This window comes from Dermacentor andersoni, chromosome 11 (assembly GCF_023375885.2).
Source record: "Dermacentor andersoni chromosome 11, qqDerAnde1_hic_scaffold, whole genome shotgun sequence".
NCBI lineage: Eukaryota > Metazoa > Arthropoda > Arachnida > Ixodida > Ixodidae > Dermacentor > Dermacentor andersoni.
The window spans coordinates 81,526,594-81,549,586 of NC_092824.1; the positions used below are offsets into that span (position 1 = coordinate 81,526,594).

A 22,993-nucleotide genomic window follows, 5' to 3' on the forward strand; every position below is an offset into this window, starting at 1 on the left:
ACGGAGCAACTTAGAAGCATGCATATAATACCTTCTTCACTCTATGCATGCTTCTAAATACCTTCTTCACTCCCGCGATACAGTGCTGAGAGACAAGTGATGTGCAGAGTACTGGACCAGTTGGACAATCGTCCGCTTTCGGAACTAAAAGCTTTAGGCCAATGCTCCGAAAGAACATCCGCGTTGAAGTCCTTACTCGCGCAATTAGGGTTCGTGCGGTCTACGGGGCTTCACGACAGACTCTAAGAATGCCGCCCCCTACCGCTCTGTAGTGTGCGCGCTTTTTTCATGTTTTTCTCCCTTTCTTTCTATCTCCCCCTTCCACCCTGTTTCTCTTTTTACCCCCCTTACCCCTTCCCCCTGCGCAGGGTAGCCAACCGGAGCTACCTCTGGTTAACCTCCCTGCCTTTCTCTGCATTATTTTCTCTCTGTCTCTCTCTTCTTCACTCAAGCAGGCGAGGTTACCAATTTGTCACCATCCCGTTTTAAAAGGGAGGCCAATATATCATCATCATCATCATCATCATCATGTCGGCAATTCTTGCAAGGCTATATCCAGCTGCAGCCAACCTCGTTCACCTGTTCCTCTTTTCAGTTTTTTTTTTTTCTTTAAATATAGAAACACGTTTGTGTAATACAATACCAATGTGCAAAAATATAAGAACATGCGAACGGATGAAGACAACAAAGTCATTATGTGATACAGCTGGCGTACGGAGAAAGCAGAAAGGAATTATACTCTCAGAAATATACAGAATATTTGCTATTGCGCAAAGGGCATTGTGAACGGCGTTACTGGAAAGGAGTTATAGTCCAAGTGCAGCGAAATTTCGCCATGGCTGTAATTCTTATGTCATGGCCTCCGATATCGCCACGGCGCACGTTCGTAGCTTCGTTCTCGGAGGTCACGCTCATGCATGAGGAGTATGTAGAACCGGAGTAACCGGGACAAAGCCACGCGAATGTTAAGTGTGTAACTTTTAACGTTAAAAAAAAATTAAAGGTATCTAAACAAAATCTTAGCTGACGCTACAGGCATTGGTGTAGGCGGATATGGCACACTATCGTGAGCAACATGCGCGGGAACACGCGAACGCGTGACAAATAGCCACGAGACCGAGAGAGAGAGAGAGAGAAGGGAAGAAGGAAAGGCAGGGAGGTTAACCAGGCTGAGTCCAGTTTGCTACCCCCCACGTGGAGAGGGGAATGGGGAGTGAAAGAGAGAGAGCGAAAACTCAGGTGTAGGATGTCTATAGTCGGGCACTGAAGTCGGTTGCCTTCAGGTAGTGAAACCATCCGTCATTTTCTCGAAACCGAGTTAGAGCCATACGCGGATGGCGGTGTCGAAAACAGAGGGGAAAGGGGGGGGAGCGCTTGCTGTTGGCGCTCCCACCGCGTCTGCGTTTGTCGAAAACAGCAGCTTATGGCATTCCACTGACCGCCGAAAGCCGATAAGACGGTTACGTGCACAGTAACTTACAGCGAGTCATTTTTTTTTCAGTCCCGCCTTTTTTTTTTTTTTTTTAGAGCGCAGCTCTTAGGCGTCCGTTCTTGCGTTTAACGTAAGGTAGCTTCACGTCTACCTCCATAGGACCTTATGTATACATAGTATGCACGTACGTCATTCAACGATACTCCGCGACTTCCGGTTTACGGCAGCGCCATGTTGGGGAACCTATAGGCCTATGCGCGTGCCTGCTGATAAGGTACCCCAAGATGGCGGAAGCAGACGACAGCAGCGGATGTGACGTCACGTGCATACTATGTATATCTTATGGAACGCGCCATGTCACGCGTTCCAAACAGACGTATGCAGATTTCCCAGGGAAGTAGCTCTCGAATGTTGACGCTTCAAAACAGTGCTTTTGGCCACGCTTCGGTGCACAAAGTTATCAGCAACCGCAATACCAAACAACTCTATCAATGTGCGCTGGCGATGCGAAGTTCCGTGGTTTGTATAAAGAGACGCATGGTGGGAGTGCCAACAGTTATTAGAAGAGCGTCCTCCTTTCCACTTTGGTTCCGGCGGCGGCCGCCGCATGTCGCACATAGCAGGGTTCGAGGCTATCTGACACACACACACACACACACACACACATATATATATATATATATATATACGCAGATATACGCTGATACCAGCGATTCAACCAAAGACAGTGAAGTTGCGTAGGCTGGTATTTTACTACGAAGTGATTTTGTTTAAACCAGCGTCAAGGCAATCGCTCAATATCCGAAGTTAGTGCTTCCGTACTAGGCCTCCGCTGTATCAGATGCACGTTAACTGAATGCAGCGCCAGCTCTGCTTCGCCATATCCAATATGTGGCTCCTGAATGCGTGGTGTTCAGATCCACGCCTCAGCGATGATTGCCTCCGAGTAAAGAGAAACGAGCCTCAAAGGCAATGCTTTCGCAAACCGTAGGCACCAGCATTGGTCGCGGAGCCGAAAGCAGGTCATAGCCGCCATGTTTTGGTCATTAACTATACCCGCCAGGTCACCACGCGATGGCGCCACCGCCGCCACACGAAAAGCGCTGCGGAACTTCTCCATACAGCTTGTCTGTAACAGTTCGTTACACGTGACCTTTAAAGCGACAAAATAACGCGACATGCATGCAGAACGCGGGGTAGAAACGCTTAGTCCTATGAGGGTGAGAGAATAGATAAACATTCCGCGCCTTCATCAAGCCTTATGATTGGTTGCTCCTTTTTTTTCAGGCACGGGCCTGGGTCCTCATGTCGGGGTTCACGCTCGCGTTCGGCGCCATGTTCAGCAAGACGTGGCGAGTGCACGCAATCTTCACGAACATAAAGCTCAACAAGAAGGTGAGTCTTCCCTTTCATTTGGCCTCACTATATCATGAGTGCTGCCGGCGCTCTTTGGGCTGATTTACGGAAGTGCAAATGAACAGTTATGCAAATGCATTAAAATCAGCGCTAAGGTGCACGGGGAATTCGTATAGACGGTTCGCGTTGACATCACTGTGGTCGCTATCATGGAGCACTAGCACGCCGAGAAGCTGTGTATAAACAAGAAACGTGACTGTACCAACACCACCTAGATGACACAAGGCCTTTTCACTTCCATCCATGACGTCATGTTGCCTGGCCCGACTGCCATAGAATCTAATGGAGATGCTCCCGAGTAGGCAACTGTGATCCTGACGTCACCGCTTTCATCACGCCAGCCTTGTCAATGGAAATTTGGGGGCCAGGTAGCATGACGTCATGGGTCGGAGTAAACAGGCCTTGTGCTATCTAGGTGGTGTTGACTGGGTACGTCGGGCGCGTCTTGCGCCGAGAGACAAAACGATAACGGTGGTGATCCGGTGAAAAGCGGTCACCGTCAAAGAAATGCAAAACAATGTACTCTTGATAACATATTGCGCACTGACGTCATCGTGCCCGCCGTGTGCGGGTACTATAGCGTGGTGAAAAGCGACGTCTGTGACGTCACGTAGAAGTTAACTAATAATGTGCGAGTTAAAGAAGCAGCCGTCTTTTTTATCCGAAAAGCAGCCGCGCCCCAACTTTCTGATTTGTTGTTGTTTCAAGAAAAGAAAAAAAAACGAAAGCCTACACTTATGACACTCAAAAATATGTGCCGCCAAATTCCTCCGCTGTTCGCAAAACACATAAATAATAAAGAGGGTAGGGGGGCGTCGACTGTTCGTTTCCTTTTTCGTTGCCTCTTTCATGTGCGAGTTTCAAAGAGTAACCTCCAGCCCCTGCTTCCAAACAAGACTCTAAAGTCTTTTTTTGCGCGATATTGCGTCTTTACGCAACTGGATGGCAGCATCCCTTAAGTAGCTTAAGCAACGGTTCCGGAACGCATTATATTGGGAGGGTAGCGGCCTTACGCTACCTTATACGGCAACGTGTATGACGACGAGGAATGAACTCGAAAGCGTCTGGCTGCCATTTCAGTAATGCATAACGCCTAAAAGGAGGCGCAGAGAAAATCTCCCACGTTGAGAAAAGCTGGCAGGCAATCATATATATAGCACATACGTATTCTATGCGTTGCGCCGGAATATGACACAACATTTTTTTTGTTCTCCCTTCACTTATCATGTACGCGAGTTGAAATGGCTTTTCGTGCAACATCGTTGAGTAACATTTTTTGAGAGCGCAGTCTTTAGAGGTCGAACGTGAAAGTCTCGCGAAGACATACGCCATTCCTCCCAATAAAAAGAAGTAGCGTTGTCAAGGGAATGAGCAATGAGACTGTTCCTGTGGTCTAAAAAGCATAACGAGAAGGCGGCCAAACGAATGAAGTAACGGCAGAATTAATTAATTAATTAATTAAGAACTGTTTTCAAGCACGCAGCAAGCTGCTTCAACATGTGGGGCCTCGATTACCTCTTTTAAGATCAAATCTTACGCAAGACAGCATCCACGTGTGTTGTTTTGATGCAACAAGCAAACCTCTACAAGCACTCACCGACCGAAATGGCAAGTCCGCGTTTTTCAAATGCGTAAGCATTTGTATGCCACCCACCGAGGAAACCGGTCCATGCGCCCGGGAACTGGGTGCATAAAAGTATCAGCGCATGCGGATGACATCACTTTGTTTTTTTACGGGATGGGGATAGTCTTGTAGAGGTATTTCGTATTTATGATCAATATGCTTCAATGTCAGGGGGCAAAATAAATATGAGGAGATGCGAAGCATTAAATTTAGGTCGCGCCGAGATAACACTACCAGGGGACATTAAACAGACCGAGCATATGCAAATACTAGGCATCAAATTTTGTACAAGTGGTGTTTCACCTCACACTTGGCGAGACATTGTCAGCTCCATTAAAGAACAGTCGGAAGCAGTGACTGCGTCGCCACTACCGCTGGCAGAAAGGGCTTTCTTCATTAAGAACGTATTGTGTAGTAAACTGTGGTTTGCTGCAAGGGTGGCCGTCCCGCCGTCACCAACAGTACGCGTAGTAAGCTCACTTATTTTCTCGTGGTTCTGGCTAAACAAGTCGCAATACGTAGCACAGCAATTTTTGCGCCTGCCGAAATCCAGCGGAGGATGGAGCCTGCCGTGCATAGTCACATATGGTAGGCTGCTGGGCACTAAAAGTGCACGTGATCTACTTGATGATGATGAGTATCCAGGTAGGCCACTGCTGCTTTATTGGCCGGGTCATTACCGTCGAACGCTTATGCCGCAGAGTACAGGCAACTTGCTTCCGACGGCGGTAACGCCAGCACCGCAGTATGCGGCGGCTGCGCGCTTGCAAAGCCAGCTTGTACAACTAAGAACTACAAAGTGGCGTGCGACACCAGTTTCCAGGCTTTGTGAAATGTTGTGTGAGACAGCTGTACCTCCACGGACAGCTACTACACAAACATGGACAGCCGTGCTTTCACCTGATTTGCCCTCTCAAGTGAAGGATTTTCATTGGCAATATCAGTGGGGCATTCTAACTACAAGAGACAGACTTGAACGCTGGTACATGGTAGCGAATGATAAATGCATTCATTGCGCACAAAAAGAGACCAACGCGCATGTAGTAAAGAGGTGCGTTGTAGCACGCACTTTGTGGAAGCTAGTTGCAAGAATGTTTGGAATATCCGTCGTGCGGCCCCCACAGCGCCGAGATCGGTTTGCGAGTCTCGTCTACTGCAGCGCTAGCTACGTTCTGTGGGGCTTCCGCAACATTGCAGAACGATCGCGGCAGTCAAATAGAGCAATGTACCCCAGAATGCGAAAACTATGGGTGATAGTATGGAGTCATCTTGAAGAACAGTTGTTCAAACTCGGTTAAGCCGAGTTTCTTCGCCGCTGGTCTACTCGGTACCTAACCGTCTCCCGAGGCAAAGTCTGCCTATAGCCAGTATAATGCTCAATTCTGTTTGCCTGAGCTGAGAGTTTGTATTGGTATGTGCCCCGAGTGTCTTTCATAAATTCGAGGCTGACAATAATGCTTTTGCGTGGACGCTGTAAGGATGTTTTGTTGTTGTTGTGTGTGGCAAAGCCAATGTCAAGCAGACACCATTGATTATTTCATTTGCTAATCTGTTTTGTTTACATCAAGTAAGATGTATTACATGCGCTGTACCTTATATTGTACTTTACGTTCATACCACAGTTGTAAGCGTGCCTACGGGTGAATAAATTTCCTTGTCAACACAGACAGATAAGCAGTCAATCAATTGATGAGGATCGTAAGGAGTGATGAGGGATTATATGGGTCTCATCATGGTTGGTAATGGTTCGACGATGATTGATAAGGTGCTGAAGAGCGATAAGGACTTATAATGGTCGGAACAATTCTGATAATGTCGATAAGGGTTGATAAGGGTCGAATCATGTCCGAAAAAGTTGATAAGGACAAGTAAGCGTTGATAAGGATCGGATCGATTGCGATAAGGTTGATAACGATGTATAAGGGTTGATAGGGGTTCATACTGGTCGGATTAACTTTGATGAAATTGGTAGTGACAACGGGCCGCGTGGAGATGAGCAAGCGGCACAATACTTCCGCATACTTGGACAACTCCCGTGGAGTTTATGCCCTCTGCTTTTTTGCGAAACTCAAAACAACAATGACCAAGCAAGAACTTGCGGCCGCACGAACGCATGCTCGGGGTGCGTCCGCTTCGAGCTAGCGTGCGTCGGTTTGCTGACCTCATAAGAGCTGGCACGCGACATATCGTATACTTAGAAATCCGAGAATAGCAACCAAATCGATGCTTTCAAGACGATAAGCAATGTTACTCCTTACCTTCTGGGACTTGCATCTACGTGCGATAATGTGTTTCTTACGTTTCGTTTTCGTTTTCCCTCGTTTTTCTTTTGCGTGTCAGCTTTTAGCATGTAACGTCTCAGCGAAAACATCACTGGACCAGACCAATCCATGTCGAATCTAAATATAAACTCCACGGAGTAAGACGAAGTAACATCATATAAGTATCTAAGAGTTCACATAACTGCCAACATTCCTTGACAAAATCATGTTAGCTACATTATTAATAATGCTAATCACACATTAGGTCGTTTACGCTACAATATTTCAAGGGTGCCGTTGTCTCTCTTAAATTAACGTTATGTAAAGCACCTGTAATGTCGCAGCTTGAATATGCACTTCCTTTGTGGTATTCTAGTCAAGAATTCCGCATTAATAAACTAGAATCGCTGTAGAACCATAGTGCGCGTTTCATTTTGTGGAAGTATTCCCCCTTTTTGAGCGCATCATCGATGAAACTCCTCTTGCAGCTTCCCGACCTCTCAATGCGCAGAAAAATGTCCAGTTTATCGATGTTCCACAATATCTCTCATAATGCACACCTAAAGAATTAACTTCTCAGTGAGACAACTTAACTGTCATGTCGTACTAACAAACACCATAAAGTTGACGTCCCTTTTCGTCGCACTAATGTGTATTCTGATTCGTTCATTCCGAAGGCGGCCAAAGAATGGAACTGCCTGCCCATCTCAATGTAGCCGCATTTAAATCTACCGTTGAAGATTATTTATGTACTAGCCGCTTATGACGGGTACTTTTTTTATTTCACCACTCTCTTCTGTAACGCATTCGGACACTAAAGGTAATGAAATTAATAACTAAATTTATTAATTGAGTAATTAATGTTAATTGTATTAAACAAATCGCCCATCCAAACACTGCATCGCAAGCAATGCAACAACATCGCAAACAACAATAAACACAGAACCTCGAGACCATCATAGGGCACATAGGTTATTCTATGAAAGCGGTCCCCGAAGATTTCTCAAGCCACCATTGGCCGGTCGCAAGTTGCGCAGACATGCGGTTAGAAGGATAAATGCAACAAAAATGGCTGTGATAAAGGTGCGCAGTCCCGAATTATTCTGCCACGAAATTCCGGAATACAAGAAAAAAATGCGTGCCTTCAACTCAAGCATTGCGCTGTCTTCTGTCCCCATTTCTCTCAGCCACTGACGTAACCCATCGCTGCCAATAATAAGAGCCCGAAGCGCCTACGTAGCGAAAGTTCGCACTCCATGGTTGCCTACGTGTTCTATGTTCACGGACTCTGATCACTCCAGTGTGCGGATGGCGCTGTTACCATGGTAAAGAAAAAGCACCTTTGCACTTTCTAGCACATTTCATGCTTGCCGCTAGCGGTCGAGCAACCTGGGATTGCGGAACGTGGCTTTCGCCGCGAAAAACAAAAAGGGTGCGGTAACAACGATGCACCGAGGTGAGAAACCTGCAACACGTGAACAGCGTGCAAAACGAGGCAGCGAGGCGACAAGGCTGCCCCCGAGCGTACGCAAGCGAGAAGCCTTTGTTCTCAGAGGCCAGAGGTATGCCACCGTACCGAGGGCGAAAGAACAGCCAGCGCCCCTAACGTGTTTTGTGCTAGTGACTTTTTCTTTCTACTCTTTCTTTCCTTTCTTTATGAGTGTTTGCATTCATATAAGAAGTACTGCAAACAAAAATAAAATAAAATCTTAATTTATCGCGTTTTTGCCGCAGTGCAGTTGTTATCGGTAACTTTGTTTTTAGCTAATCATGGAGCAGCGAGTGGTGATGTCCATGGTGCTTCTGGTGAACGCCGATGGGCGGTGGGCAGCGACGTAGTGATTTGTTTTCATGATTAAATAGTTCGACATCGGTGCTTTGACCTACGCTAAGGGCATCTCCAACCGTCAGTCTACGCAACCTGCAAAAGCAAAACGGATGCTTGAAAAGTGTTGGAGGGCCCCTTTAACAATAAGCAGAACCCTAAGAAAACAATGTGCTACCTGTCAAACGTAAAGCGGAGCTTTCAATAGTTCCGGGAAATTGTTCCGCATCCCTTCTTTTTTCTTTCCTGTAACCACAAGACATTTACCCGGTCTGCTGCCCTAGGTGCGCTGTTAACAACCAGTAAGTTATTCCTTGCACGCGAGCACCACTCATTTCACACTGCATGTTACAAGACTCACGCACAAGGTGGACGACTATTAGAGGCTCGATTGCGCAACATTTGGACGACACACACAGAAGAGAAATACACACCACAGAGCGCAGTGGAGGACTAAACATTGGTATTTTGCGTCTCATTCCTTTGCGCTGTCAAGGATTGACGATCCTCCTTTTTTTAACCACGCAGGTGATCAAGGACTACAAGTTGTTCATGGTGGTCGGAGTGTTCCTGATGCTCGACGTCATCATCCTGACCACTTGGCAGATCGTCGATCCCTTCTACCGTGAGGCGCGTCGCGGACAGCCTGTGGTGAGAGCTCGAATTTGTTATTTATTTGTGGGGTTTTACGTGCCAAAACCACTTTCTGATTATGAGGCACGCCGGAAATTTAGACCACCTGGAGTTCCTTACCGCGCACCTAAATCTAAGTACACGGGTGTTTTCGCATTTCGCCCCCATCGAAATGCGACCGCCGTGGCCGGGATTCAATCCCGCGACCTCTTGCTCAGCAGCCCAACTCCATAGCCGCTGAGTAACTACTTCCAGTCCTGAATTTCGAATCATGTGTTCTCTCACGAGGCGATGTTATTCTAAACAGTGTCGATCAACTTCCCCAACGTTATCGAAGCTGAGGATGCATTTGCCTTCTCTGATTGGCTTCACTCGAGAGAGGACATATGCAGAGGAAACGTTCGATGAACTCCTCACTCCCGCAACTTCCACGGGAATGTGTGTCACTCATCCTAATGAGGAACGAACAAGTCTCTGTGAATACCACACCCAGCCACGAGCCACACTATGAAGACTAGCGGTGCCTTTTACTACGCGTGCTGTTAGGTCACCCGAATTCGAGAAGGTGAACGGTGACAAAGGCAGTTAGACCGTGGCTATATGCCTTACAAGCCCAGAAATCAAAACGTGCAATGCTGCAGTTAGCAAGTTGGCAGACATCAGTGAAGGGCTGTAGTTTCGATGTGCATCTCCAACGATATCAGCCACATCTGTGGAGCCAAAAAAAATTGCAGGCATCATGCTCATAAACAGAAGAATATATTTAGGCTTCGTGCCATCAATAAAACTGACTCACAAATAAAGCAAGTAGGTGCAACGCTGTCTCGGAATATAAATGGCGCGAAGTTTGAGTTCATCCAAGCAGCAGCAGTAACACGATCATAGCCTCGTCGCCTGTAGCACGAGGATGAAGGCGATATACGATGCTTGTCGAGAAAGGAGTGTTGATAAAGAGTATGTACACAAAAATATGGCCCGTATAAAAAAAATTACAGCAGCATCCCTGGCTCGATGACTGCCGACGGTAATGCGATTAGCATTGCAGAAATTTAGCGACACCGTATTGCAGAAGTCACGCTTCTTTGAAATCTACACTGTCATTCTGAGACTTCCATACACGACTTCCACATACACTGTCCTCAGTATCGGCCAAAGTTGCTATGGCACTTAAAACGAAATAATTCCGGCAGACCCCATCTTTCGATGAATGTCAGCGTTGATGCGATTTGCAATCAGTGTACGAGGGCGATTCAGAAAGTAACGCCACCAAGCCCACTACTTTGCCAGTAGTACTGCAAACATTTCGAACTCTTTATTATTAATGAACCGATGTTTAAGCCATATAGTCTCACTTGCCTCACTTTCCTACCTCTTCTCGTTCCAGAGTAATCGAGCAATCCGAGGAATCCAGTGGCAACGTCCAGTTGAAACAGCGGGCTGTAATTGAATTTCTGACTGCTGAAGGTCGTGCGCCCATCAACATTCATCGCCGTTTGGCTGTAGTTTACGGGGATGCATGTGTTGACGTCAACACAGTGCGGAGATGGGCAAGGACTGTGAAAGACCAAAATCCAGCCGCATCAAACCTCCAGGATCCGCACCTAAGTGGACGGCCCGCAACGGCCTCTGACGAGGATCATCAACATCACGTCGACAAGCTGATTCGGGAAAATCGCAAGCTCAAGCACGGGATCTCAACAACACTCGCCATTTCCTTTGGTTCAGTGAGCCACATCATTAAGGACGTCCTGCGTTGAAAGAGGATTTGCGCACGTTGAGTACGATTCCTCGACTCTTTAATGTCAGTCGTCAGTTGCCGTAGTGCCCAACGAGTGCAAATCTTCTTGTAATGCAGAAGGTCGTTAATAATGTTGTTCACTGAAACAGTGGAAATGGCGAGTGTTGTCGCTATCCCGTGTTGCTTGATCCGGCGATTGCTCCGAATCAACTCGTCCACATGATGTTAAGGATCGCCGTCAGAGGCCATTGCGGGCCATCCACTTAGGTGCGGATCCTGGAGATTTGATGCGGCTGGATTTTGGTGTTTCACAGTCCTTGCCCCCCTCCCCACAGTGCTTACGTCAACACAGGCACCCCCGTAAACTGCAGTCAGACGGCAATGAATGTTGACGGGCGTACAACCTTCAGCAGTCAGAAATTCAATTACAGCCCGCTGTTTCAAACAGACATCACCACTGGATGCCACGGATTGCTCGATTAATCTGGAACAAAAAGAGATAGGAAGGTGAGGCAAGTGACATTTTATAGCTTAGACATCATTGCATTAATGATAAAGAGTTCAAAATGTTTGCAGTACTACTGCCAAAGTAGTAGGCTTGGAGGCATTACTTTCTAAAACGCCATCGTAGTAACACATGGTGTTGCCACCGCCGAAAAGCGTCATATATAAGACGTCTGTTACAGCCATTCTCTACCCCCACGCATCGCTCCGGACAAGTTGCGCCACCTAGCGATGCCGCCACGAAGTCCGCGCATTGCCCCCGAAATGCGTAGCTCGCGGGTGTGTGCGAACGCTGATAATTGTTGCCTCACTGTCCGTGCGCATTCGTGTAGCAGCGGCAAAGCGTCGGGTTTCTGTCCTTCGGGAACAAGCGCGACGCAGCTTTGATTTCTTTAAGCACAGTACAGATCTTCAAGAACATTTTTATTTCATTCAAAATCGGCATGAAGCTAGATACCGGAAAGAAGGAAAGAAGCTAGATACCGATATCTATCCACACCACGCAGTCGGTGAATTTCTCCCAAAAAGCTAATCGCATTAGAAGCTCGAGATTATTTCATGCATTGACGACAAACCTGCTGCCCGTTACTGTAAGCGATCACCTCTGAAACATTTTCACTAATTACTGTGTATGGTTTGTGGCATCTTATTACTTGTGAGCAGCATAAAAATTCGGAAGACACCATGTAACATGCACACACGCGTCACATAGTCTACAAGATAATAGGGGGTGCGAAAAATATCACATGCACATATTTCTCGTCAGCGCTTGCCCAACCACGACATCTGTGGCGCTGTTTTTTGTTTATCTACACGAATCTGCATCCTTACATTACGGAAAGAGCACCTCGTTATCATATCGCGTTCTCGCTCATTTGTGGGTAAAAGAAAACTCGTCCGCCGTCCGAACGCGATAGCTTCTCTAACTCTCTAGCGGCACAGGGCCAGCTTATGCAAAACGTGCCCTCATCAAAGCTTTGCCAGGATAGAGCTTATGTCTGCCGCAAAGTTCAGCCCACAGCTTGACGTTCTGCCCTTATTGAGGGTCTCGCTCTGGTCAGGATGCGCAAAAGCTGGGCGAATTGCCGTCGTCAGCGCGAAGAAGACACCGTTATGAGTTTGCGAGGCTCTCGAAGTAGCAGCGGAAAGACGGCTTACTTGACAGTTTGAAACAACATAGCGACGAATCGTAACAAGGGAGCATAAAATTTTCATAATAAGAACGCATTGATAAAAGATACTGAATTTATTGAGATGCCGTAGAAGCTTGGCTGGCCGCCAGGAATGTTACACTTAGCATTGGCCATTGATATAATAGCACTACTTTCATCAAAGAAAGTGAATGTTTACATATCGTTCATTGCAGAAAAACCATTAATAAAACAGTCTTCTACACGATGCATGCATCGCTTTCGTTAATTGACATTAGGCTGACGTTACGTTTACGTTTTAGCAGACTCTATGACGTGTGATTCGTTGACATATACATAAAGTGAGTGAGTGAGTGAGTGAGTGAGTGAGTGAGTGAGTGAGTGAGTGAGTGAGTGAGTGAGTGAGTGAGTGAGTGAGTGAGTGAGTGAGTGAGTGAGTGAGTGAGTGAGTGAGTGAGTGAGTGAGTGAGTGAGTGAGTGAGTGAGTGAGTGAGTGAGTGAGTGAGTGAGTGAGTGAGTGAGTGAGTGAGCGAGCGAGCGAGCGAGTGAGTGAGTGAGTGAGTGAGTGAGTGAGTGAGTGAGTGAGTGAGTGAGTGAGTGAGTGAGTGAGTGAGTGAGTGAGTGAGTGAGTGAGTGAGTGAGTGAGTGAGTGAGTGAGCACTCATGTGCTTCCGTCAATATTCGTGCATAGATTGAGACACTTCTACGTGAAAGCGGTTCCTGTGGGTAACACGAAACTGGTGTCGAGGCAGCCGCTCACTTGAAGTCAGCCTGAATATGCGAAGATGCGTTCTGCTGTTTTGGTTGCCATCACTGCCAGCGGTCATGCAACTTCGACTAATGATTGATTCAAAACTATCGCGGTGGGTAGAAGCCACAGTTTGTCATCAGGTTAGGGAAAGAGAGTGTGCCATCTAGCCGTGAAGAAAGGCGAGTTAAGACATCGCACGGAAAACGAGTAGCAGTCCTTCATGCCGCCCACTCTACCCTCGTGACCTTTAGAGCCCGAAGGCCGCGGGTTCTGGGGCTCAGAGAGATGGGCCCGGGTGCAACAGCGAAGCGGCCGCAACTTTTCAATTAGACTCCGGCGGCAGCCGCTTGGCACCGACACTGTCGATCCAAGAAACCGAGCGAACCTCGACTGCGCGAGAGCAGCGCGATTTTTTTTTCTCTTGCGGGGCAAGCCAAGTCGAGCCGGAGCCGAGCCGACTGAGCCCTCAATCATCCACGCGCCACTTGTTCGCTTCGCGATTGCGTCTCGCGTTCGTCTCGCACCCGCGAGTAGTGTGTGTGTGTCTTTCCAGAAACTGGGCGAGGGTCGTCGAGTTAATTCGGCGCAGCGCTGGAAAGGTTGGTGGCCCGTGAAATAGCACCACCCGTTCATTACGCGCGAAGATATTGTATCGCCCCTCCCCCCCCCCCCCCCCCCTTACGGCCTCATCCGTCGAGGTGCGTGTGTGTGTGTGTGGAACCGTATCGTAGTGAACGTGTCGGTTCGTAAAAATTGGGCTCCGCAGCTGCTTCCGCAACAGCGGCGCACGCACAGGACAATTTATTACCGTGACTCGCTCTTGTATCGTTTACGCCATTGAAGCAGATATCTTTACTGGGAGGCATTCATGATGAAGAAGAAAACGAGGAATGCGAGAGTGCAGCCGTGGCTTCTGACTGAGTTGGTGTTGTTGCTGTTCGTGTAGAGCGTCGTTAGGCGTCTCGACCATGTGGGTGCACTTTCATGTGCATGTTCCAGGCGTTGAAATTACCCTTCACACCTACGTGTCCCTGTCTTAAGCATTGTCTCATATTTCAATCGACGTTGTTAGAATCACAAATTATTAACAAGCTTAGGAGGCAATCAATGCCGGCCTATTGCGTCTTTCTGTCAAAATATAGATGGCACCTAAAAGAGCTAAAGTTCTCACGACACTGCCTGCCTCAGGCATTCATAAATGTTGGCTGGTGTGCATGTCATGTGTGGTTGAAGAACATGGACTAAGCAAGAACAAACTCGCGAGGTCACCAAAAAATAATAGTCACGAAATTTCACATTCGCAGAAAACGTATCCGCATTAGGCTCGATGTGGAAGGCTGGGCATGCTGTGCATTATATGCGATGGAAGGCTGTGTTGTAGGGAAACGTGAACCAGATGGAACTGTCGGGTATCTCTAGCGGTTACTAAACATAAAGATCTCAAAAATACAGGCATTTCTCCCTTTTTGTAAGGCCTAAATTAGGATGTTGTTGGTTTCTGACTCAAAGCAGATGTACGTGCTTCAACCTTCGCAACCATTTCAATTCTTTCTTTTTTTTTCGAGTACGTAGTGCAGCGTGTTGCTGCCGCTTCGAATGCCATAACACTTCACTGCAAACCCCTGCAACAAATTATACTTCCTTGCAGTACACGCCAGCAGCGAGGCAGAGCGCGCACAATGAAGATGAGCGCGAGAGAGATAGAGAAGAAAAAGAAAAGGTTCTACGGGCTAGGAAAGTATAAAAAAGCGTTTAGCTGAAACATTATCATAATAACAATAAAAAAGGAAGAGGAGGGAGGGGGCGGGTGTAGGAAAGGGCGAAATAAACGAGCACTACCCGCGTCGTTCGCAGGCTTTGCTGCTTCAGCGCTTTTCTTTCTTACGTCACTTTGTAGAGGGACGCCGTCTGGGCAATTGCTGCTCTTTTGAAAGGGGGCCAAGTGCGCACTAGGGTGCTACGAAGCGTTGCATTCCGGTCCGTAACAACTGAACGCCTTGGAGCAAAATTGCCACTGAAGAGCGAAACGACGCAAGCGCGGAATCTAGCTTCGGCAGCCGCGTGAAACAGGAGGGATCGCTTCACCCTCCAAGTTGCTGCTCTCGTTGTTCGCATGGTTATTTATCTCTCTCTACTTTTTTCTTTTTTTGTGTGTATGCTTTTCCCGTCGCACTCATTGATGGGTTGCTTCTTCTTCTTTTTTTTAAGGGTAACGAAGCTCCACTCGTTCTCCTGAGCCTGCGTTCATCTTACCCTTACTCGCTTGTTTCATTCAGTCGTCCGTGACTAAGTGGATATGGGGTTCGGCTGCCGAATGCGATGTCGGGCGGTCGATTGCCGCGGGCGAAGCGTCCGCATAAACATCGGGGTTGAATGCAAACGCACTGTCGTAGTTGTATTTCTGTGCACGCTTAAAGAACCTCGGCTGGTGAAAATTCATGCAGAGCCCTCCATCACAGCGTCTCTCTCTTAGCCCTTGGTGCCGATCTAGGACATAAAAATCCAACGAATTCATCAATCAGATCAAGCCTTCGTCCTTTGTTTGGCGTTTGTTGGTGCACCGTTTCATCGTTGACGTTTCTGACTGTTATTTTGCATGCGACCATCGTGTATACGTTCTTCGTGCTTCCTCTACCGCCTCTCATTCGCTTTTTTTTTTTGCTTGTGCTTCTTTCATTTTTATTGTCATCGTCTCCATTCCTCGTATTGGGTTGCATTACCCAGACCTGAAAGTAGGTGCGTCCAGGATCTGATTACGTCATCAGCATCGATATTTCATCTTGTGCTTTCGCCTGGGTAGAGCGAAATGAAATGAATGAAATTATGGGGTTTTACGTGCCAAAACCACTCTGATTATGAGGCACGCCGTAGTGGAGGACTCCAGAAATTTCGACCACCTGGGGTTCTTTAACGTGCACCTAAATCTAAGAACACGGGTGTTTTCGCATTTCGCCCCCATCGAAATGGGGCCGCCGTGGCCGGGATTCGATCCCGCGACCTCGTGCTCAGCAACCCAACACCATAGCCACTGAGCAACCACGGCGGGTAGTAGAGCGAAATGAAGGAGGAGGAAAGGCAAGGTCAACCAACCAAGGTCGCGTGCGGTTAGCTACCCTACACTTTGCGAAGAAGATGGATAAGGAAGGAAGAAGCAAAGAGCATTCAGTCACTGTGAAGAGGAAGAGGATGTTGTAGGCTGCGGACGGATCCAGCCTTTGCAAGGCATGCCTTCAACAACTCCGCTCGAGCGCCTCCTTTAAGAAAAGTTTGTCACTGTGAAGACATTTGCAGAGGAAGGTTCAATGACAGTGAAAGGCAGGTCGTACAGTCCAGTCGCGTTCCTATACAAGTTCGCGAGAGGGCATGCGCAGTGAAAATGTCGCACCGGTCGAAAATACCCTCTGATCCTTTAAAACTGATGGTAGCGCTAAAAGGGACGAACACACGGTGAAAAGACGACACGACAACGAGGAACTGTGATCTGTGTTCTCTGGCGCGGTACTAACGCGTACTAACGTATGCATCGTTTCCGAGTTTTCTGCGGGTATTGACCCTTTTCGCGGAGCAGTTTGTTCTACAGAAACGAGATGGCGCTATCGGCGGCGCGTCGAACGTGGCCTCAGCGACAGCGCACGAATATGAAACCACTACCGCTTGCACCTTGTTTCTGAGCGATGAGCTGTCGGAAATGCAACTGAGTTTTCACTAACGCACTGTGCTCCAATCATGCTGGATTGAATCATGTGGATAAAAGACGTGTGCAGTAGTTGGCTGCAAAAATAGTAACTGGCATGTTAAGGAACGGAATGAATCTGTGTGGCCAAGTTCGCCGACCGCTGCTGCGACTGTCCGTATGTGTTACCGGCACTTCGAGATATACGGATGCTCTCAATGATACAGAAATTTGTTCATCTACCAGCGTTGTTTCGCTAACCTTCAAAAAAAAAGAGCGCTTCAACCCCGGAACGTCGTCATGAGTGAGTACCGCTCGTTAAACAATGACAAAGGGAGTAGCCCCGCTTCCTGTCATGGTACGTTTCGCGCACAGTATCAACACCCATCCACCCCACCTGACACGGAAACTTACGCCCACTCTATCGCCAACGAGTCAATGAGTGAATGGGCGCACACTTGAATATGGGCACGTTGCAAGTGCTAGGCGGCGCCCTGCTTTTCCGACCCCTAGCGCCATCTGACGAATAGTTGCGCGAATGCGGTAGGATTACTCACGGCGTCAGCAGCCTGCGCTGCGTGTTTGGCGCCCTGTCAAACGGTAGCGATGACGCGAAACAGCGTGCCGATATTAATTTTAACCGGGTTTCGGGAATTACAAGATCTCCACAGATTTTTTCGTGAAAAGAATTTAGAGAAAGGAAGTCGTCTACTTGAAGTGGGGCACGTCTACGATGTGAGGGAAGTGTTGAACTCGCACTGATCGGAAGTGACTGCCAGGTGTATTCCGCAAACAAAAAACAACGCAACCAGCGAGATGCGTGAAGCTCAGCGTAAGTTACTTCGTTATCTACGGTGTGGACGCATGAAATTATAGGCGACATTGATTCTTGAAGATTGGCGACAGCAGACAAATCCTAGCGGGGAGCTGCGATTGCCGTGCTGGCATCGCAGGGAAATGCAAGGACGCCGCGGTAGTTTCCCTGTACATACAGGACGGCAAATACGAATCCAAAACATGTCATCCAAGAACGTGGGGCGTACGAACGACTCGTAAGACGTACCCGAGCTATTTTAACGTTGCTCTCCCCAAACACAAAGAAAGGGGAGGAGCTTACCAGTTGTGTTAGACTACGCTGGGAAAATATTTTCGCCCAAGTTACTGGAAGTGCGATACTTTTATGTTGCGATTTTCCAGTGCGTGCAAAGGAGGTTCCAATAAACCACGCCGTCAAAAATTTTGGTGATCTCAACTGCCCCTTAGTTGATATGCTGGGCGCAGAAGGGTGTATGCCAGCTCAAACAGCTGCAATCCCTCCTCAAATCACTCAGCAAGCCCTAGCGCTCTTTGAATGGGAGAGGATTGGGAAAGAGTTCCACTGCTTTTCTGCGGTACAGTGTGGGAACAAACTACTTTGTTTGCTGCATATCATGGTACGCACTGCAGGTGTCCCGTTGCTGCCATCATTGCTGTAAAAGCAAAGAATGCAGCGTTAACGCGCTTGGCATAACGCCGGAACATAAAACAGCTTATGTCGTCGGACGAGCGCTATCCAGTGTTGACGCCGCCCCGCTTCATACGGTCGGCTTGGAAACCTGTAAAACTTTGTTCCTCGTGAGTTGGTGTACGTACTGTTGCAGCCCACTACGCAACAGCTCGTGTTGCACTTCGCCATTGCTCAGAAACAGCAACAGCTACGCGCGAAACAGTGCGCACACAGGCTTTCCGAACGCAAGCGGGCCGGTCGTATCCTGCCGGTTCCGCGCTCGCCGCCGCGAGGGGCGCCCTTGTAGGCGCGGGAACTACGTTCGCAAAGTGCCTATATGCGCACCATATACGCGCAATAAATGACGGACTACATCGATATCGTACAAGTGGTCGAAGCTGAATTTTTCGTGACGGTCCACATGAGTAAGCGAGTTACTAGCGACACTGCATTTTTGCTACAAGGTATTGCAATGTACAAAGCGGCTACGTTTCAAACCTTGCGCGCAGCAAGAACAAATCTATAGGAAATGATCACACCCGCGGACGATTAGGCAGAAATTATCAGATAGTGACCGCACCAAAGAAATTTACTGAGTCAAAAGTGTGACAAGCCGCTGCTTCAATATATTTGCCAAAAAAAGAACGAAGAGCAAAACACTCTAATCCTGATTCAATTCATGAGCGGAAAGATCGGATAGCTTGGACTGCACATATAGCCCCGCGTTTAGAACTAGCACCATATACGCTGCTCGCGTCGCTCCGAAATAGCTTAATCAGCTACGAAAGCACTTTTGCATGCTCTCTGAAGCTGCGGCCGAAGCTTTGTTTCGTCCCCCCAGTCACCGTTTTCGATAGCTCCCGAAACAGAGGTTTGCTAAGCCACACCGGCGTCATAAAAACCCATTGCAGATAAGGAGGAAACGGCGGCAGTTCAGGCAAGCAATGGGCTCGACACAGCGCGCCCGCGATCGGGCCGGCAGACTAGATCTGTCAGTCCCGTCGTGGGACTAGCCGGGTGCGCGTTTTATCGCGTTTTGCTGGACCTAATAAAAGTTCACTCACTCACTCACTCACTCACTCACTCACCACGTGATCAAACATGGCAGCGTCCATGGAATCGCCGCGAAAGGGGCCAGTATAAGGCTCGATAAAGAAAGGTTCGTCAAGAGCCGAAGAATGCGCAAGGCATCTCAGCAGCTGTCATAGGGCGGACGATAAAGCTGGCAAAGAGAGAAAGGCGTCGTGTAATGAAAACTTGAGACGTGCAGGCTTTGCATGTTACTTCAAGTGTGCACGACAAAAAAGTACGAAATGATGAACAAAAAGAACACCCATATGCGAGAACGGATACGTAGAAGCGCTCAAAATAATTTCACACGTGAAGTAATGAAAATTTACAGGGATTGCTTTAAGTCTGTGTCCCGAACTCCTCGTGGTAGGATCCTCGTCGTGGGTATGAGCCATGTTCTTAAACCACAGTATCAGCAGTAACGACTACTTAAGGAGCGCCTGTGCGAACATTTGAAACAGAAATTTATAGGCGTGCTTAAACCGCTCCGTTGCTTCAGTGCTCGACTGGAGCACGGACAGAAACATAATCGCGAATGCGCCAGGAGAGAATAAACAACAATATAAATAAAAACGCACATCGGCCACAGCAATAAAACTGCCGCTCGCGATCGTCAATGATACAGCAGCGATGAAAGAAAAAGAGCAGCAAGAAAGGCAAAGTTAAGACATCACGGATCAGTGGGCTCTGAAATGACTACGGAACCACGGCCAAGGACATCGAGTCATAGAGAGGCAACTGGTGGTGGCGCGCACATACATACATACATACATACAAACATACATACATACATACATACATACATACATACATACATACATACATACATACATACATACATACATACATACATACATACATACATACATACATACATACATACATACACGCAAATTCTAGACACCCGTGACAACTGTGGTATAGACTCTAAATTGTAAAGCGTACGAATTCCCGCAGAAATTTAGAGAGCATGAGTGCAGTTGTTATGGTTAGTAAAGGCTGGCAGTTCCCACTTTATTGTATACATGCGCAGTGTTCACACAAAGGGTAGCGCGGCGAACACGGGGAGATCTACTCGCGAACACCGACGTCATGAGAGCGAGTACGTTGAGGCGAGATGATGATGATGATGTTTATTGACATCCCCTTTTGAAATGGGGTGGAGACAAATATATAGTCACATGGCCTGCCACATGGCCTGCTTGATTAAATCAGGTTTTACTAAATCTATCACCATCTAACCTTTTGCTTATCTGATCTCGACCTTAAATTTCGTATTCAAAATCTCTCAATCTCTTACGTGCTCTTTTTTCCTGCAATACTCGAACCGGATCTCACTCATCTCCGCTGCTGACCTGTAATCCTTCCATCTTCTTTGAATCCCAAATGTTTCAGGAAGGTGGATACTCCTTACGGGTATCGCTGGGTGAATAGCTTGGCATTCCACTACGATGCACCGAGTCGTTTCCGGGCTTTTTTTTATGCAGCACACACATGCCTCATCCTGTGGCGCATATTTGCTGCCGCATGTTTTTGTCCTCAGGCAGCCAGCTCATCATCAACTAGCAAGGCACTGCCCTTCGCGTTGTCATACAGATTGTTCATCCTAGTTTATTTCTTGCCTCTTTCGTAAATCTCCGCCGCCTTTTCTTTCGTTTCCATCATTTGCATCCAATTTACCCTCTCTGCTTCTCTCACTATCATATTTATGACCACTGGTTGCCTACTCACGTTTTCAGTTGCAATGTACATGGTTACCAACTTTCTTGTCCTCTTCATCCTTTCCGCGTCCACGCTTTCGAGGTAGACGTATTCGTGCGCCTTAGCCGCCGATTTATTTTCATCCATTTTTCTGAGACTTCCTTCAAGATTAATTTTGCCCAGCGCTTATCTGTCTTCAAACGAAGCCCAACCCATGTAACCTTGCACTGCCTCATTTGTGGTTTTACCATGGGCCACGAAAGCCAGTGGGCCCACTTACCTCTAGTTAATCTCCAACCCCGACAAGATTTCTGGTTTAAAGCACGGAATTGCATTTTAGAACCTTAGCGCTTGCACCATTACGCTCTTCCCGATTCCTCGTACCACCTCGTATTTTTTGTAACCCCAAGGTGCTAAGTGTTTTATTATTTCTGTATTACGCTTCCTTTTAACTTTCAGATTATCTTGTTGGATGCTTGAGTAGGTATTTCCTTCGTTTACGTATACACTAAGGTATTTGTATTGCTCAACTATGGATGTGGCTTCGTTTTTAATTGATACCACGTCATTACTCGTATCTTCATCAAAAATAATGATTCCTGATTTCTTTGTGCTCAATTCAAGCCCCATATTCATCGCTGAATCGCTACTTATATTCACAAGTCTGTAAATCGCTTGCATTGTCCGCTAGCAGCAATATGTCGTTCGCATACATCAGCCCCAGAAATTTCTGTTGCACCTATTGCAAATTAAAGATCTAAAAATAGATGAAAACCTAATTCACCACTTTTCAGTCGACTTTCTATGCCCTTAATATAAAGCGCGAACGACAATGGAAGCAGAGGAATTCCTTGATTTAGCCCTCGGTGAATATGCACAACTTTATTGTACAGTGTGCGACACCCTTGTGTAGAGCGCGCGAATGGCGGCCGCCGTCGGGGAGCTACGGAGGCAGCTAGCGACGTCTAACGGTAGCTGCTGGGCTCGAGATACGAAGAAGCGTCTGGGCACGCAGCGGCCGACGCATCTTGGGCCCAGCCACTTTACCGTTAGACGTCGCTGGCTGGCTGCGGAGCACCCCGACGGCCGCCCTTCGCGCGCTCTACACAAGGGTGTCGCGCACTGTACTTTCGGCCTTCCCATACGACTCATGCTCGGTAGTTCCTATATAGATATCTCCCAAGAGCTCCACGAAATCGTCGTCTATGCACTCGTGCTTGAGAATATTCCGTAACGATTCCCTGTCTACGTTGTCGTAAGCTCCCTGGAAATGCTATCCACGGAGGTCTACTCTGAACTGCTGAAATCTCTACACACTGTGAGAACGACAAGCAAGAAAGGCTCCTTTTGTGGGGCGCAAGACCGAGAATAGGGAAGCGAGAAAGAAGATGTCGACACTGCGCTCATCGAGTGAGGCTTCAATGTGTGAGCGGCCAGGAGAGACACACTTGAGCGTAAATGTTATGCATGCGTCAGGCATCCCAGCTCTGTTATTGGCTGTAGTGCGAGTAAGCCGTATAAACCGGCCACTGCAAAAACAAAGCGCGAAACGCGTGCGTGAACGAAGCAGGTGCCTAGAAAGAATGCGATGGAATATGCGAAAACTGAGTGCCCGAATGCGAAAGGAAGTGACTCAATTTGCATACGAGACCCTCAGTTGTCCTTACTCCCATTTCAATTTTCCTGTTTTTGAGACAAGGTTCTCCTATAGGAGACACTAACTACCT

General features: G+C 47.6%; 1 protein-coding gene across 1 annotated transcript in view; it reads left to right on the forward strand.

Annotated features, from left to right (window-relative positions):
- The window catches only part of GABA-B-R2 (gamma-aminobutyric acid type B receptor subunit 2), a 377,441-nt gene that overhangs the window by 318,296 nt on the left and 36,152 nt on the right, over nt 1-22,993 (forward strand). Inside the window, exons 12-13 of the mRNA XM_050167418.3 lie at nt 2,720-2,827; nt 9,087-9,209. Of these exons, the coding sequence (XP_050023375.2) occupies nt 2,720-2,827; nt 9,087-9,209 (231 nt within the window). The remainder of the gene's footprint in view (nt 1-2,719; nt 2,828-9,086; nt 9,210-22,993) is intronic.